Below are 15,386 nucleotides of genomic sequence, written 5' to 3'. Positions count from 1 at the left end.
CCTTCCCGGCACAGGGGCTGTAGCCAGCGCCCAGGGAAAGGGGCACCGTGGTGGGGTTAGCAGCAGTTGCTCTTTCCCCATATCTCTGGCTCCAGCAGCAGCCAGGAGCCCCCTGCCCTGCTCCCTGGGAAAGGGGCCGGGGCAGACAGAGCAGGGAGCAGAGCGAGACACAGGTGCTGCAGACCTGGGCAGTTACTGCGAGCGCCAGGCTCAGAGCAGGTGGGGCTGGGGCTCAGCCACCCCCATGGCCCCATCCGAGCCTCGTGGCCATGGCCCAGGAGGGAATGTTGTGTCCCCCGAGTACCGGTGGGCAGGCCACGGGAGAACAGGGCTGTTTCCCAATGGGGGGAGCCTGGGGCAATGCGCCCTGCCCCATGTCCACCTGCAGGAAGCAGGTTTGATGCCTCTGGGCCTGGCCGCCACCTGGCTCCCAGGAGGGCCCAGGGGGCTCTGCAGGGCCAGGGCGGGCGGGGGGGGGTGGGGTAGTGCTGGGGAGGGGTGGGCTGCAGGCATCCCTTGATGAGCGGGGCTGGTGAGCTGGGGCAGGGCCTGGTCTGAGCAGGGCATGAAGAGGGACAGTGAGGCAGCTGAGCCAGAGAGCGTGGGGGCCCGGGATGGAGCCCAGTGGCTGGGCTCCCCGCTGGCCCCTGGGCGAGGCGGTGTGGAACACCCTGACATGGGGGACAAGCCCTGCCGGATTTGGAGCCAGGCCTCCAGGCAGACGCCTGCGAGCGTCCCACGTTCCCAGCCCCGCACCTGGCCCCGTCTGTTCAGCTGGCCCACGCTGCCGTTTTAAAGTGACGCCTGGTTCCGCAAGCCCCCAGTGCGAAGGACGCGGTCCTGCGCCAGCACCGGTGCCGGGCTTCCTCGCTGCGCCAGCGCGCCCAGGCCGCCTCAGTGGGGCTGGGCTGGGCTGCCCCGGAGCTCAGCCAGGCTTGGCCACGTACTGGCGCTGTGCCTCCTGTCCCCCACGTCCCCAGGCAGGCGGGCGTGGAGCTGCCCATGCTGGTGCGGTGGTGGCTGCGCTGCCCACAGGCTCCTCGGGGTGGCAGCACGTTTCCAGCCCAGCCTCAGGGAGCCCCCGCGCAGGAGACGGGGTAGCGCCCACGCTGGGCCGGGCGTGCGGGTACCCAGCTGCAGCACGTGCCGGTCTGTAAAGGCACAGGAGCCCCGGCACAGCCAGCGTGCCCTTGGCATCCTGCGTGCAGCGCATCGCTCGCTGCGTCGGGCTGAGCTGCCGGCTGGTGCGGGGGCCGCTGGTTAACACGTGAGGGCAGGAAGCAGGCGTGAGAGGGGAGGGCTGCAGGTGGAGAGGGATGTTGGGGTTCAGGGCTGGCCTGGGGGAGTCGGGGGGGGGGGGGGGCTGAGCGGGCGTTGGCTGCAGGGCAGGGAGAGGCAGGGGAAGCGGGCCAGCTCTGAGGGGTGCACTAGCCCAGGGAGGGGCTGCACTAGCCCAGGGAGGAGCTGCTAGGCTCCAGGACTTGTTCTTGTGCAGGGCATCCTACAGGCCCGCCGCAGGTGCAGGCCCCAGCCTGGGCCTAGAAGAGCTGCAGCCTGGCGCTCCCAGCACCGTCCTCCCCTCCCGCTGCAGCAGAACCGTGCATGGACAGACGGGCTCCTCCCCCGCCCGCGGCTGTGGAGGGGTGAGTGTGAGCCCCTGGTTTGAGAGAGGAAAAGACACTCTCCCCCAGCGCGCGCGCGCGCACACACACACACACACACACGCTGTGGCTGGGGACAATGTGTGGCCCAGGATGACAGGCACCAGCGAGCAGTACCGCCCCAGTGGGCAAGCCGGGCCCTGGAGTGGCCAGAGACATCCCGCGGCGCTGCACACGGCCAGGTGCCTGCAATCTGTTCCGCTTGTATTGAAGCTAAATCCCCAGTGCAAGAAGCCCCTGCAGCTGGAGACGTTGCAGCGCTCCCCGGCAGCTCCCCGCAGGCAGTGCAGGCTGGCGGACGGCCTGCCCGGCGGTGGTCGGGTTCTGAGTCACAGTGGGCACGCGCTGATCCGCTCCTGGGGCCCTGCAATCCACGCAGGCTCATGGGCACCCGGGCACCCGGGGGCTGGCAGGCAGGTGCGTGGTGTAGCAGTGAGCGCAGACACGCACTGGCTTCGCTTGGCCATAGTGAGGGAGCGGCGCCGTGTGCTGGGAGCAGCGCGAGCAGAAGATCTACCGGGGAAAGAAACGGAGCCGGGAGTGAGGGGCGCTGCGTGGGAAGCCAGGCCTGCAGGCGGCTGCTCCGCACCACGCAGAGGCACCTAGGGCAGCCTGCGTCACCGAGCCCACGGAGCCCGTCCCAGCGCGGGCCCCACCACCCCTCCGGGGATCGGGTCGCTGGGCAGGCTGGGGTGAGCCACTCGCTGAGCTGCCCTGGAGCAGCCCCCCCAATACCAGATGGGGCTTTGTTTACTTCCTCTCCCCTGCACCCCCGGTGCACCCCAGCCGCGGCCCTGCAGGAGGGAGAGGGGCCCACACCCGGCCTCCTACCTTCCCACAGTTGCGGCAGTGGTGCCGCCGGCGGACCACGGTGAAGGGCGCGTGACACGCTGTGCACTGGCGGCATGTGCTGTCCAGCACCCACTCGGGCAGCCTGGCGATGCCTGGGGAGGGACAGGAGAAGGGGCACTGCTGAGCCGAGCCCTGCCCTGCCCTGCCCTGAGGAGACGCGTGAAGAAATCGGATCCCACGGCACGCAGACACCTGCCCCCTCGAGCCGCCAGCCTCCGTCTGCCAGGCTCCCCAGCGGCGAAGGCCTCTCCAGGCCCTTCACTGTAACACTGGAGCTAGCGTCTCCTCAGCGCCCAGGAGGCAGGGCTGCCCAGTCGTCTCCACGTCACCGACGGGGCTGGAGCGACTTGCCCATGGGCTCCAGCAGCCCTAACCACTGGGCCAGCCTGCCGCCAGCCAGCAAGGGAACGGAGCTGCTATGACAGGCCCAGGTAACCTCACTCTGCGGCAATCCTCCAGGGCGCGGCCCAGCCCGTGCTGGGAGGGGAGCATGCCGGAGCCCCTGGCCCAGCTGCAAGGGTGAGGTACCTTTAACAGAGGGGTTCCCAGGGCCACTGGCCCCTTGCAATGAAGCTGGTCCAGGGCCCCAAGCCAGAACAGGTGCTCTCAGTTTGGCCAATCAGGAGGGCGGGGCAGCACCTGGGGCAATGAGGGAACAGGGTGGAGTCCCTGGGGGCAGGAGAGCAGGAAGCCAGGCCAGCCAGTGAGCGTGAGGGCCGGAGAGGGGCTCACCTGCTGCTGCTGCTGTCTGTGCTGGAGAGCCGGAGCCGGAGGCTGGCCGGGCTGAGCTGGCCTGTCTGAGGTGAGGTGGCCCAGGAGTGGGGGGATGCTCCCCTGGGGAGGATGAGGGGTTCCTGCTGGGCAGGCAGCTGGCCTGGCAGGGGCATAGGAGGGCAGCCCAGCCGCTGGAGTGTGGTGTGTGTGAGGCTGCAGGGTGGGAAGGGCTGCGTGCCTGGCCGGGGGGCGCGGCGCGGCGCTGTTCTGATGGGTGTAAGTGAGGTCGCAGTCTGTGCTGGAGGCCGTGGGGCTGAGAGGGGCAGTGGGTGGTGGCCGGGCGGGTGCTCGGGGACAAAGGGGGAACCATTCACAGGGTGACCCAGGGCTCTCGCTAGCGATATGTAAATCCAGACTGGCAGGTCTCCTATGGCCGCTCTGGTTCAGACAGGAGCTCAGGCTGGGCACTCCCTGGCCCATGTGATGGCGGAGGGGCCGTGGCTGATCATGGACTCCTAGAGACGAGGGCAGAAGGGCCCCCCAAGAGCTGCTCGGGGCAGCTGGGACTGGCTGAGCAGGAGGCTGGGTGGGCTCAGGCCTTGCTCAGACTGGTGCAGGGAGTAGGGCTGACAGCTGGGACCGAGCAAGAGTTTGTTTAGCCAACAAAAAAGGGGCATGCCGGGCCCTAGTCAGACCCTGCCCCACTTACCGTCTCCGCTCCTGGGCCCGTGCCCCTCCCTGCGGCTGGAGCACAGAGCACAGTCTGCCAAGGGGGAAGCGTCTCCAGCCCCGTCCTCCTCTGGGGTGCAAGGGGAAGTGTTAGCGCCATGCACACGCGAGCAGCGGGGAGCTGCTACCCCCTGGTCTCTGCTGCTCGGCTCCCTGCCAGCCGGCGCCCATTCCCCACAGCCCCACGTGCGACTGGCTCCCGGGCAGAGGGTGACTGCCCCACAGCACAGGGCGATGCTGTTCTTTGAGCCCCACGCTGAGCGTGCTGGTGCTGCACATCAGCTCCCAGCAGCGTTAGATGCCAGCCACACGCTGCGTGGCCATTGCACCGCCCCAGCAGGGCAGTCTCTGCAGTGCAGCCTGGCGCATCTGTCTGTGGTGGCGCTCAATCCATGCGCACCGTCCCCATGTCTCATCCAGCCCTGGACCTGCCCCAGGCCAGATCTGGGTGCCAGCTTCGTGCTAGGCACTTGGATCTCGCTGGTCAGTGAGCGACAGACCAGAGCAAGGGGAGGCGCTTGGTCTGGGCCAGTCCCTCACAGCCCCCGAGAAGAGTCACTCACGGCTGGTCTCTGTCAGCGCTGGGGCCTCGGGCTGGGACGTCACAATGCTGAACACGGTCTTCAGGATGCTCCGCAGGTCACTGGCAAAGTTGGTCTGCAGCTGGTCGGCCACCCCTGGCCGAGAGAAAACAGGCGTCAGCCGCCCGGCAGAGCAGCCGCCCCCGGACACCCCCCAGAGCTGTCCCCGGCCGGGGGTCCAGACAGCGCCGCCCTGTCTACAGGCCAAAGGAGCCCACGCTCCACATGATGCATTAACCGAGTCTGGGAATCTCTCCCTGGGGCCGGCTGCCCGTGGCTGCAGGCCGTGGAACGGGGCTAGCCCCACGCTCGGCATGTGGTGACCCCCAGTGGCGCGTCCCCCAGAAGCCTGTGGATTTTGCAGGGGCTTCGTTGCTGTGCTGGCAGCGCTCAGCTCCTCGGGGCATGCAGACCCCGCTGGCCCTCGCCTTCAGTGTGGAAATGCAGCCGGCAGCCTGGGCTGGGCAGCCTGGGCGCTCCCTCCAGCACGCCAGCATTGGCACTGGGCCTGCAGTGCCAGCTCGTCCCCAGCAGATGGGAGCATGGGTGCGTCTCCGACTGCCCCCACTCTGCTCCGGAGCCACTCCGGTTCCTCTCAGCCTGGCCAGCTCCGCGGAGCTGCTGCTCCCCTTAGCTCTCCTGGGCCACAGGTGGTTCTGCAGACCCTGCCGCCCTCTGAGGAGCAGCTGCCTGGGGAAGCGCCTGCGGGACGCTGCTCCTCCACTCACACCTGCCTGGCCGTGGCTGAAATCCGGGCGAGAAGCACGGCCGCCACGAGGCAAGGGCTGGTCCTAGCAACAGCCTCTGTGCGCCTGGCACACGTCCCCCGGGAATGGCACGCGCTGGCCGCAGCCGCCTGAGACTGGCTACCACGCCTCTGACAGCCCTGGGCCGTGTCCCTGCTCTCCCGCCCGCCCGGCCGGCCAGCGAGGCAGAGCACGTACCGGAGATGCAGACGAAGAGCGTGTGGATCATCTCCTGGAGGCTGCTGTACCGGGAGCAGAGCTGTGCCCGGCGTGTGCTTGGCACAGCCACGGGGAGCGCTCGGCCCCAGGCACCGCCTGGCTGCAGCTCCAGAGGCCTGCCCAGGAGAGAGAAACTCGCTACACGGGCTGCAACGGGCTGGCCCGTTCGGTGTGACAGCCGGGCTGCTCCTGCAGGCGTTTCCCGCCTCCCTCACCCGCACAGGGACCCCTGAACTAGGCTTGGTCGCTACGGGTGACTCGCACCCACCGGGCACCGAGGCTTGGCCCAGAGAAGGCACCTGTTAGCCCAGGGACCTGCTCGCTGGGGGACCTGGCAGGGCCCAGTCATCCAGCACCACTTACCTGCTGCTGGCGCCGTTGCTGGATCGTGGCGGGGGGGCGGCCCAGGCCTGGCTTGGCCTCGCCAGCCGGCTGTGCACGTGGGCACAGGCCCCCAGACCTCCTCCTGGCAGAGTCGGCTCCTGCGGCCCAGAAGCCATTAGTGCCAGGGGGCCGCGGTTGGTGGGGCAGGCCCAGGACTGCTGGAGCCTATCCAAGGGCGGCCCCAGGCTGCCCGAGTGTATCCGCAGGACCCCCTGGGGCACAGCCTTAGCCGGGGCATCCAGGGCGCTAGTCCTCACAGGGAGGGGCTCAGAGCCGGGGGTCACCGGCTCCCTGGCCTCCTCCAGGCCCCCTTGCACGGCTCCTCTCTCAGTCCCTGGGGCAGCAGCGTCGTGGGCAGCCGTTCCGCCTCTGCAGGCCGGTGTGCGGCGGGGTGCCCCAGCCAGGGGGTGCGGAGAGCAGTTGTGGGGGGCAGGGAGACGAGCATCCGGAGCCGCTTCATCCCCAAGCTCAGGAGCCTCCGATTCAGCCGCGCACAGGCTCCTCTCCAGCAGGCCGAGCTCCTCCTCTGTCAGCACGCGGAGCAGGGCCCTGCCGGGACGGGACGGGACGGGACAGGAGAGGTGCGTGAGGAGAGCTGGGCTGGCTGGGCAGGGCGGGGCGGGGAGGGCAGATGGCGGCTCCGTCCCACAGGCCGCCTGGGGACCCAGGGCCAGGAGCACAACGGCCGAGGCGCTCCGTGCCGGACGAGGGCACCACACCCCCCCTTTGAAAACCCCACTGAGCAGCACCCGGCCCCAGAGGGACTCCCCTCCCCACACGGCTCCCAGCCACCCCCGGCACCCACCTGATTTTTTTAAGCACACTGTGAAAGGGGCTGAAGACTCTGGACATCTCCTCTGGCTTCCGGTCCAGGTTGAGGGGCCCCTCGGGATAGATCAGGAGCCCACTGCATGCGGGGGGAGAGAGCACAGCCTGGTCAGCTCCCGCCCTGAGGCTGCCCCCTCCTGGCTCTGGCTCAAAGCAAACCCTGGCTCAAAGCCGAGGGTGCCAGCCCCAGCCAGCCTCTCGCCCCCCAGCCGCTGCTGGTCAGTGCCAGGGCTGGCGGGGCAGGAAGGGACCCTGTATTTGGAAGCAAGTTCCCCTAGGAAACACGCCAGTGACCCTTCCACGTGGCCCGGCCAGCTTCCCAGCGCTGCCGCGGCAGGGCAAGGAGCTGGGCCCACGGCCCAGTGCCCAGCGCGGGACGGAGCAGGAGCCAGGCACAGGGGAGAGGAGAAGAGCTGGGGCAGCTTCGAGCCGGGCAGCCACCGCCCCCGGGAACGGCTGGGCCACAGCCCTGGAAGCTGACTGGGGGCTGCGCAGCTTGGGCCAGGCCTGCAGCCTGGTAGCCCCGCACCCACCTGAGAATGGCCAGGCGAGGAATGGTGAACATCAGCAGCGGCTCGTACCTGTCAATCATTTCCTGGGTCAGGTAGCCGAGTTTCAGGGCTCTGATCGAAGAGAGGGGAGAGGCAGCAGCGTTAGCCGGGCTGGGCTGGGCGGGAATCACGCCATCGCTTTAAGCGGGGGCCCTGCAGGCGACCTGGGAATGGGGGTCCCAGTGGACCCCAGGGCGCTGCGTGGGGCCTGCAGCCAGAGAGCTGGGCTCGTGGAGGTGCCCCAGGAACGCTGTGTGAGCGTGGCCCCGAGGCAGCAGCCGGTTCTTGGGGACAGTCTCCGCCCAAGCGCACGCCCCGGGAAAGCCCCCGCGGGTGGAGGGCAGCAGCTGGGGTGGGGGGAGCATGAAGAGGAGTGGGGAGCTGGGCTGGGAGGGGACGGGGTGTCCCCACCCCCGTGTCTGTGCTGCATTCATCTCCCGCTCTCCATGCGATCACAGGGGCTCAGCCCCCCAGGAAGAGGGTATTTGCAATTCCTGCCCCAGGGGAGGGCCCCGGAGCCTGTGGTGGCCTGGCCCCATCGGGGGGGCAGCCCCCTCACCTCTCCACCGTCTCACAGAAGAGCACCACGATCTCCTGCTGCTTGTAGACCTCCTCGGGGGACTTCACCGCGACCAGCGAGGACACGTAGCTGGAAGAGACTGGCCAGCCGTGAAACCCAGCCCAGCCCCGCCCTGCTCCCCAGGCCCCCGCCACGGACCGCTCGGGCCTGGAGCAGGGGCCCCACGCTCCTTCCCTTCCATGCCAGCTCGTGCCCAGGAATTCCTGACAGCGGCTCCAGCCCTGCTTGCCTCCCTCAGGGCGGCTGTGCCCAGCAGGATGCCTTTCAACAGGGGCCTCAGCGGACAGGCGTCCTGCCCCCCACGCCCAGCGCGGCGCTCTCAGGGCTGGGGCCTGGGTGGGGACAGGGAGCAGTGCCTGGCCAGGCCTCTCCCGCCAGGGAGCTGCAGCCAGGCCACGTTCTGCCCCTGCATAGCCGGCCCGTACCTGAGCTCGAACTGCGCGAGGAGCCTGTCGAAGCGGATCAGCGCCAGCCGGGCGGGCTCCGGGCAGGGGCTGGGCTGGCTCAGGCTCTGCTCTCGGAGAACTTCCCGTACCAGCTGTAAGCTGCGCAGCAGGTTCTTAGCGAGGGGATGCAGCCGCAGCCTGTCCGCCTCCTCCAGCTCCAGGGAGGTGCCCACCAGCAGACACTGTGTGGAGAGCAGAGGAGCAGCTCCCGCAGCCCGCCTAGACCTGCTCCTGCCACCCCCAGGGCGAGTGCCCGGAGCCGTGGGCGCGGCCCAGCCCCAGGCGTGGCCGGCCTCAGCTGAGTGCGGCACAGCACGTGTGAGGGAGGAGGCCTGGGCTGGGCTGGCGAGCTGGGCATGTGAAGCGCTCGCAGGGCATCTCCCCACAAGCAGGGTTTTAACCCTCCTTCTCCTGGGGCAACTCAGGTTCGCATGAGGGAGAGCGTGCAGGGGATTCTGGCACCTTCCTTCCACGGGGCGCTCGGGTTCCAGCCAGCACCAGGAAGGGTCATTCCTATGGGCAATGCCATGGGGAGCGCTCGGCCTGCTCCCCGGGGGCCTCGGCGTAGGCTGACCTCCGCTGCAAACAGCATGTGGTTCCTCAGATGATCCCCCAGGAGCTCCTCCGGGAACTTGGCCAGGTAGTCACGGCAGTGCCTCTGCGCAGGGATGCACTCGTCCATGATCCGCTCCACGATGGCCAGCAGCTGAGCCTGGGCAAGGGAGATGGGCTGAGCTTGCTGCCCCCGCGCCAGGGATGCTGCAGCCCCGGCGGGTCCCTGCTGAGCCCGCAGCGCAGGACGCCCCAAGGGCTGCCACAGAGCACGCGCCGCAGCCCCACCGTTCCCCCACGCTCTGCGCTCCCGGCTGGACGGAGGCCGAGCCCGCTCCGCCAGCTGAGGGCAGGACGCGCAGGAGGCAGGGCCCGGGCTCACAGGCTACCTGGCTGACGTGCAGCTGGCTTAGCAGCACCAAGTATTGCTGAGGATCCGTCTCCACGTCCAGGCCGTTTATCTCCTTCACCACCTGGGTCATCCGCTCGTCGGCATGGAAGAACTGGGACAGCAGCCTGGGGTCGGAGCGCTGGGGAGAGGCACAGGGCGAAGGGGAGCCTCTGAGTCACGTCACTACCCGAGGAGCAGAGAGCGCGGCGGCCAGCCTCCCCGGCAGGAGGCACTGCGGGGCCCTGGCTGCAGGAGGGGGAAGGCGACAGGCACAGCTGCGGAGCCCTGTCCAGCTAGGCTGGTTGGCCCAGACTCATGCACTCCAGTGACCTCGCGCAGGGCCCTTCATCCCCCAGAGCTCTGCGAGACAGGACGCTGTGCAGCAGCTGCTGGCCGGCCCTAGCCCCTGCCGGGGGGGGAGTGTCGGGCTGGAAGGGCAGGGAGAGCTGCTGGGCACGGGCAGGAAGGACTGACTGCGCTTCAGCGTCTCCCTCCTTGCACCCAGCGCACCCCACGGGGCTGCGACTCAGCATGGTGCGGCTGCTGAGACGTGCCCTGGGTCTCCCCAGCTGGGGAGGAAGCTGCCGCAGGGATGGAGGCGGCAGGTCTCCAGGCGGGGGCTGCTCTGGGCACGCAGGGCAGCGCATCCTGCCCGGGTCCATGCAGGCCTGGCCAAGCGCGAGAGCGCAGGGAGGGGACGCAGGGCTGGGGCGTGGGACGAGCTGGGCATGTGCTGATCTAGAGAGCCCGGCATGGACTCGCACCAGAAACGCCCGGCTGGCCCCAGCTCCATTGGCTTCGGGGCCTTCATGTCCCTGTGTGCCTGGCCGGACCGGTCGTGGACGGGGGTGCAGCCAGAGGGAGGGCGTCAGTGGGTGTGCACCGAAGGTACAAGGTGGGCGGGAGCACTAGCCCCATGTCGCAGCCAGACACTGGCAGGCCCAGGGAGTGACTCATCCGTGCTCCCACGCAGCCCGCCCCAGCGCCGGGAAGACAGCCCAGCCACCCTGGCTCCCACGGCCCTGCCCTAACAGCTAGAGGCCCTGTCTTGTGCAACGTGGCCAGCCAAGCGTCCCCACTAGTGCCAGCTGCCCCCCGCAGCCGCCTGCTGCTCCAAGGAAAGCTGAGCTGCCAAGACTGTTTCTAGGAGGACGCGCGTCCCACAGGGGAACCAGCAGAGGCTGGGTTCAGAGCAGCCCCCGATGCCCCCGTCTGAATGTTCTCGGTCCCAGGCTCTGACCAGCAGCCCTCCAGGGCTCTGTAAGCTGCAGCGTGGGGCCATTAGCCTTCCTCCAAGGGCTCGGGGCCAAGCCACTCCTGGCCGCAGCAAGCACAGAGCCGACAGGCCAGCACTGGAGGCGGCCCGAGCCCAGAGACCCCTCCAGCAGGGGAAGGGGTGGGTGGTGAACCGGAGGGCAGCACAACAGACCCCAGCGGCTGGGGCGGCTCCCCCGGAACATCTGACCGGCCATTCCCGAGTCCGGCGGGAGCGACTGCTCTGGTGGGGAATTTTCTCGGGCCACCCCGGGCTGCTGCAGGGGGAGCTGCGGTTGCGTCTGCAGAGGGGTGCGGGGCAGGACTGAAATAGCAGGAGGGCTGCAGGCTTGGTTGAAGCTCACCTACAAGCTGTACCCACGTGGTCTGTCTGTCTGTCTGTCTGTCCGGTCGCTCCCTCCACCCCATGCCCACTGCATGTTCACGTGCTGCCGGGGCACGGCCCCAGGGACAGCTGTCACCCCCAGAGGTAGCCACGTAGCAGGGAGTGAAAGCAACGTCCCAAGGCCATGCAGTGAGTCAGCGCCGGACAGGACAGGACCGAGGAACTCCTCTGTCCCCATCGTACGCGTCCAGCTCCCAGGGGTGTGCACGCAATGGGCTCATCTGTCCCTAGGAGCCCCCAAAACCTACTGGGAGCCTGCCGGTTGGGCCGGGGCAGCGTTCCCACCCTGCTCCCCCCGCGGGGGAGAGATGGATGTGGCTGAGCACGCAGAGGGTCGCAGCCTGCGGGGGAGGTACAGGCCAGCCGGCGTGAGGACAGTCACGGAGCCTCTCTGGGCACAGAGCATCACCCTGGAGAACGAGGGCAAACCACACAGCCGGGTCAGCCTGCCTGGGAGCTTCTCTGCAGTTACCGCAGCCTGAGAGCAACGCACCCGCCTCGCCCGGGGGGAAGAGGAGACTCACTCCACGGCCCCATTAGCCACCTGCAGCTCTGCCCTCAGCCGCTCAGGAGGACATGCTCGCTGCTCAGCCGCGGACTGCTCTTTCTTTGCCGTGTTTAACATCAGCCCAGCTGCTAGGAGAGCGGCATGGTGCCCGGCTGCCCTTGGGTGGACCCTGCCTGCGTGCGTCCAGCCCCTCTGCTGCAGGGAGCAGTCTCTTCCCAGTCCCTCGGCCGGGCCCTGCTCGGCGTAGGCACAGGGAATCCTATGCTGCTGCTGGCCAGGGGAAATCCTAGCCTCTGCCTTCCCTAGTCTTTACTCCAGGGAAAGCTGCTGGGCAAGGCCGAGCTCTCACCTGGGCGGGTTATGCCCTCCCCCAGCGCTGGGGCCCAGGCAGGTCTCTTCCCTCGGGGCCTTGCGTGGGACTTTCCCAGTCCAGGTGTCAGCTCCCGGAGAGCCAGGGCTCCCCCTTTCCTGGATCTGGGAAGAGACCCCCCATTCCCCACGTTGCCTTTTTTGAAGCCGGTCCTGTCAGCCCACGGTGGAAGCTCCGGGACTCCTGTAAACAGCTCCCACCCTCCTGCTGTTTACACCCTTCAGGTATGTGTGGTCATAGCCAGGAGCCTCCCCCGCCCGCCTTAGTCACTTCTTAGACACGCTTCATAACATCTTCCCCACAGCTCCGGCCCAGGCTCCCCACGGCACGGCCGGGAAATGGGGCCCCGTGAGAGAGCAGCGGGGGGTAGCACTAGTAGGATGGTTTCTCATCCAGCCCCCGCGACGCTGGCTCAGCTCCAGGCTGCAACAGCCAGGACAAGCCGCTCCACGGCCAGCCCCTGCAGCGTGAACTTTGGCAAGCCACCCGCAGAGCGCCGGTGCCCCTTCTCCTCTGCCCCACAGAGGGAGGGTGAGCACAGAGCCCCAGAGCTGGGCAGGCCAGCTGTGTCCCTGGGAACGCACAGGGACAGCACGTGGGCCAGGCCCCTGAGCTCTCCCCACCAGCTGCGGGACGCTCCCACCTCCCTGCCCTGCCTGGCAGCACCTGGCACTTTTCCGCTGGCTGGGCAGGGACAGGCGAGGTGCCTGCTGCTGACCCGGGCACTTACGCCAGGCAGCCCGGGGGCCAGCCCTTCACCACTGGGGCAGCCGTGCTGACAGGCACCTCACAGCCACTGCCCACCTGGTCCAGCAGGCCCCCGTCAGACAGGGCGAGACGTGGGCACAAAGAGCCCTAGAGCCAACCGGTCCCCCCAGCACTGCCAGTCCAGGCTCTGCCCCAGAGCATCCTGCCAGCCACAGGGGCACACAGGGCCCAGCCTGCCCCTCCCTTGATCCTTGGCTTGGCTGCCCCACGGCTGCCAGGACCCAGGGAGGAGTTCCCTGCCATCCCTGGGGAGAGCACAGGGGAGGGGGCCTGAGACGGGGTCCCTGCCACCCCCGGGAACAGAGGGGGTCCCGGGGGGGAGCAGTGGGGAGCCCTGGAGGTTGGGGGTGGGGCAGGGGTCCTTGCCAGCCCCCCCGGGAGCAGGGGGGGTCCCGGGGGTTGGGGGAGGGGGTCGCCGCTCACCTTGGGCCGGTGCAGCCACTTCCTGACGGCCGCGGCCAGCATGGCGAGAGCGGCCGCTCCCGGACTGCCGGGCTCACCTGCCCCGCCGCCGCCCGCTCTCCCGGGGCGGGCCCGCAGCTGGCACCTCCCGGGGGCGGTGCCTGCCGGGCCCATCCCATCCCATCCCAGCGCCGGGCCGGGCCGGGCCCGTGGCCCCCGGCAGGTGACCCCGTTCCTCTCTCTTCTGAAAACTTCTCCTGCCGCCCCCGGGAGCTGCCCCCGGCTCACACCGGCAGGTCTGCAGGAGAACCCAGGAGTCCGGGCTCTCAGCGCCCATCCCCCGCCCAGGGCTGGGGCTAGAGCCCCCCTCTATCCAGTAGACCCCACCCCCTGCCAGAGCATGGACAGAACCCAGGAGTCCTGGCTCCCAGCCCCCGCTCTGTCCAATAGACCAGTGTGTCTCAACCTTTTTGATACCAGGCTCCGGCTTGCTGCCTTCCTAACCCGTATCAGGGAGCTCTCAGGGACTGGTGCTGGTCCACGGACCAGTGGCTGAGAAACAGTGCATGAGAGCCCACTCCCCTGCCAGAGCATGGATAGAAGCCAGGAGTCCCGGTTCCCAGTCCCCCCTGCTCTAACCACTAGACCGCCTTGCCCCAGAGACAGGAGGAGAACCAACCAGCTCTGTGCACTACACCGCCAGACCAGCTGCAGCCCAGACAGCACCTGCAGGTACGTGCATGGCATGACTGGCCCCCGCGTGGGCTGTTTTCTGTCGCCAGGCTGGTCACCTGCTAGTGCTGGGCCACGGGGCCCTGTGCTGGGTGCTAGGGCAGGATGAATGACACGCCCAGAGCTCCCGAACTGTGGCGGAGTTGTACAGGCGCCAGGAGGCCAGGCATGAAACTGACTCATGGAGGAGAGTGTCTGAAAGGGTCCCCCAGGCCGGCTGCCTGTGAGACAGGCAAACCCCCACCCTGCCTCACTGGCTGCTGCCAGCGGGCGGGAAGGGGCTTCCTGGGTTCTGTTCCCGCGGTAGCTGGGAGTGGGGATTTCACTTGTGAGCCGCAGTCTAGTCGTGTCTCTGATTCACGGCCTGGCAGAGCGGCAGGAACCACCGTCCCGACAGTCGCCAAGAATCTCACCCTTCCTTGGATCAGCGGGGGCTGAGCCACAGGCACTCCTCCCCCTCGGCGCGACCTGGATCGGTGGCGAGCCAAGTCTGTGCTGCCCCGCAATGGCAGCAGGGACGCGGGCAGCCCTCCCCTCCCTCCGTGCTCTACCATGCAGCGCAGGAGTCCTGTTAGCAGGCTCAGCGGGGGCGGCGGTGCCAGGACGCGAGACAGCTCTGGGCAGGGCAGGGCAGGGCAGGGCTGGGTGGTGCGGGGGGCTGGCCTGCAGCCCAGACTTGTTTGGTTTTCTGAAGTTTGTCAGGACTTGCTGGGCCAGGCCCAGTTCGTTCTTCCCGGCCCAGACAAGTCAGGCTGCCTCTCACACCAACTGGCAGCTCCAAGAGCACGAATGTGACTGAGCTGAAGTGAGCTGTGTGTTGGCCCTGCACGCAAGTGGCTCTCCTGGGAGGCAAGGGCAGCTCCTGGGCCGCGTGGGTCTTTGCACCACTGCGTAGATGAAGGCCTCCATTCCTGCCGCCCTCTGGCACCTGCCAGCGGTGACAGGGACGGGTCCCTGGCAAGTATGTGTAAGTGCTGTTAAGGACATGGTGTCCTGCTAGTGGAGACCACCCCTTTCTGAGGCCTAGAGTCTCTGTGAGAACAGCCAGGCTGGGTCAGCCCCGTGGCCCAGCCAGCCCTGGATCCTGGCTGCCAACAATGGGCAGTGGCAGGTGCTGCAGAGGGAAGGAAGAGAACAGGCATTCGTCGAGTGATCCATTCCCTCGGCCACTCCCAGCTTCTGGCAACCAGAGGCTAGGGACGCTCAGAGCAAGTCAGGCCCCTGCCCATCCTGGCTCATAGCCACTGCTGGACCGATCCTCCATGGAATTCTCTAGTTCTTTTCTGAACCCACGTGTAGTCTTGGCCTCCACCGCCTCCCCTGGCAAGGAGTGCCCCAGGTCGACTGCGTTGTGTGAAGAAATACTTCCTGGTGTTTCTCTTCAACCTGCTGCCGGCTCATTTCATTGAGTGACCCCAGGTTCTTGCGTTATGAGAAGGAGTAAATAACACTTCCCGATGTACTTCCTTATTCACACCCGGCATGAGTTTCTAGACCTCTGTCATCTCCCCCTCAGCCATCTCTTCTCCAGGCTGAACAGTCCCAGTTTTTTAATCTTTCCTCATACGAAAGCTGGTCCATCCCACTGACCCGTTTTGTTGCCCTTCTCTGTGCCTGTACCCCCATCACCTACCAGGCAAAGGAAAGAACTGCAGTTAGTCATGGGCCCCCCTGGGGCGGAGTAGCCTCCTGGCGTAGGCTGCAGGAGCCCA

At 67.9% G+C, this 15,386-nt stretch overlaps 1 protein-coding gene across 1 annotated transcript; it reads right to left on the bottom strand.

Annotated features, from left to right (window-relative positions):
• Window positions 1–1,953: 1,953 nt before the first annotated feature.
• LOC137144734 (lateral signaling target protein 2 homolog) lies at window positions 1,954–13,034 on the bottom strand. Its single transcript, XM_067535209.1, has 13 exons — window positions 12,964–13,034; window positions 9,233–9,373; window positions 8,866–9,003; window positions 8,271–8,473; window positions 7,825–7,914; window positions 7,248–7,337; window positions 6,692–6,793; window positions 5,866–6,435; window positions 5,482–5,618; window positions 4,520–4,633; window positions 3,937–4,026; window positions 2,493–2,605; window positions 1,954–2,174 (listed from the first exon to the last, which is right to left on the bottom strand). The coding sequence occupies exons 1-13, from the start codon at window positions 13,003–13,005 to the stop codon at window positions 2,043–2,045; spliced, it is 1,962 nt and encodes a 653-aa protein (XP_067391310.1). The 5' UTR covers window positions 13,006–13,034; the 3' UTR covers window positions 1,954–2,042.
• Window positions 13,035–15,386: the final 2,352 nt, after the last annotated feature.

Source organism: Emydura macquarii, unplaced genomic scaffold (genome assembly GCF_026122565.2).
Source record: "Emydura macquarii macquarii isolate MOO-44397 ecotype Brisbane River unplaced genomic scaffold, CSIRO-AGI_Emac_v2 contig_378, whole genome shotgun sequence".
Classification (NCBI taxonomy): domain Eukaryota; kingdom Metazoa; phylum Chordata; order Testudines; family Chelidae; genus Emydura; species Emydura macquarii.
The sequence above is the reverse complement of the archived record's forward strand: the minus strand, read 5'-3'. Positions and strand labels throughout refer to the sequence as shown.

Excerpts from the sequence above, each read along its gene's own strand:
- LOC137144734 (XM_067535209.1), bottom strand. The coding sequence starts at position 13,005 with ATGCTGGCCGCGGCCGTCAGGAAGTGGCTGCACCGGCCCAAG. Across the intron at positions 4,027-4,519 it reads AGCGCTGACAGAGACCAGCC|AGGAGGACGGGGCTGGAGAC; the intron begins GTGAGTGACTCT and ends CTTGCACCCCAG. Across the intron at positions 2,175-2,492 it reads ACTGCCGCAACTGTGGGAAG|ATCTTCTGCTCGCGCTGCTC; the intron begins GTAGGAGGCCGG and ends TTTCCCCGGTAG.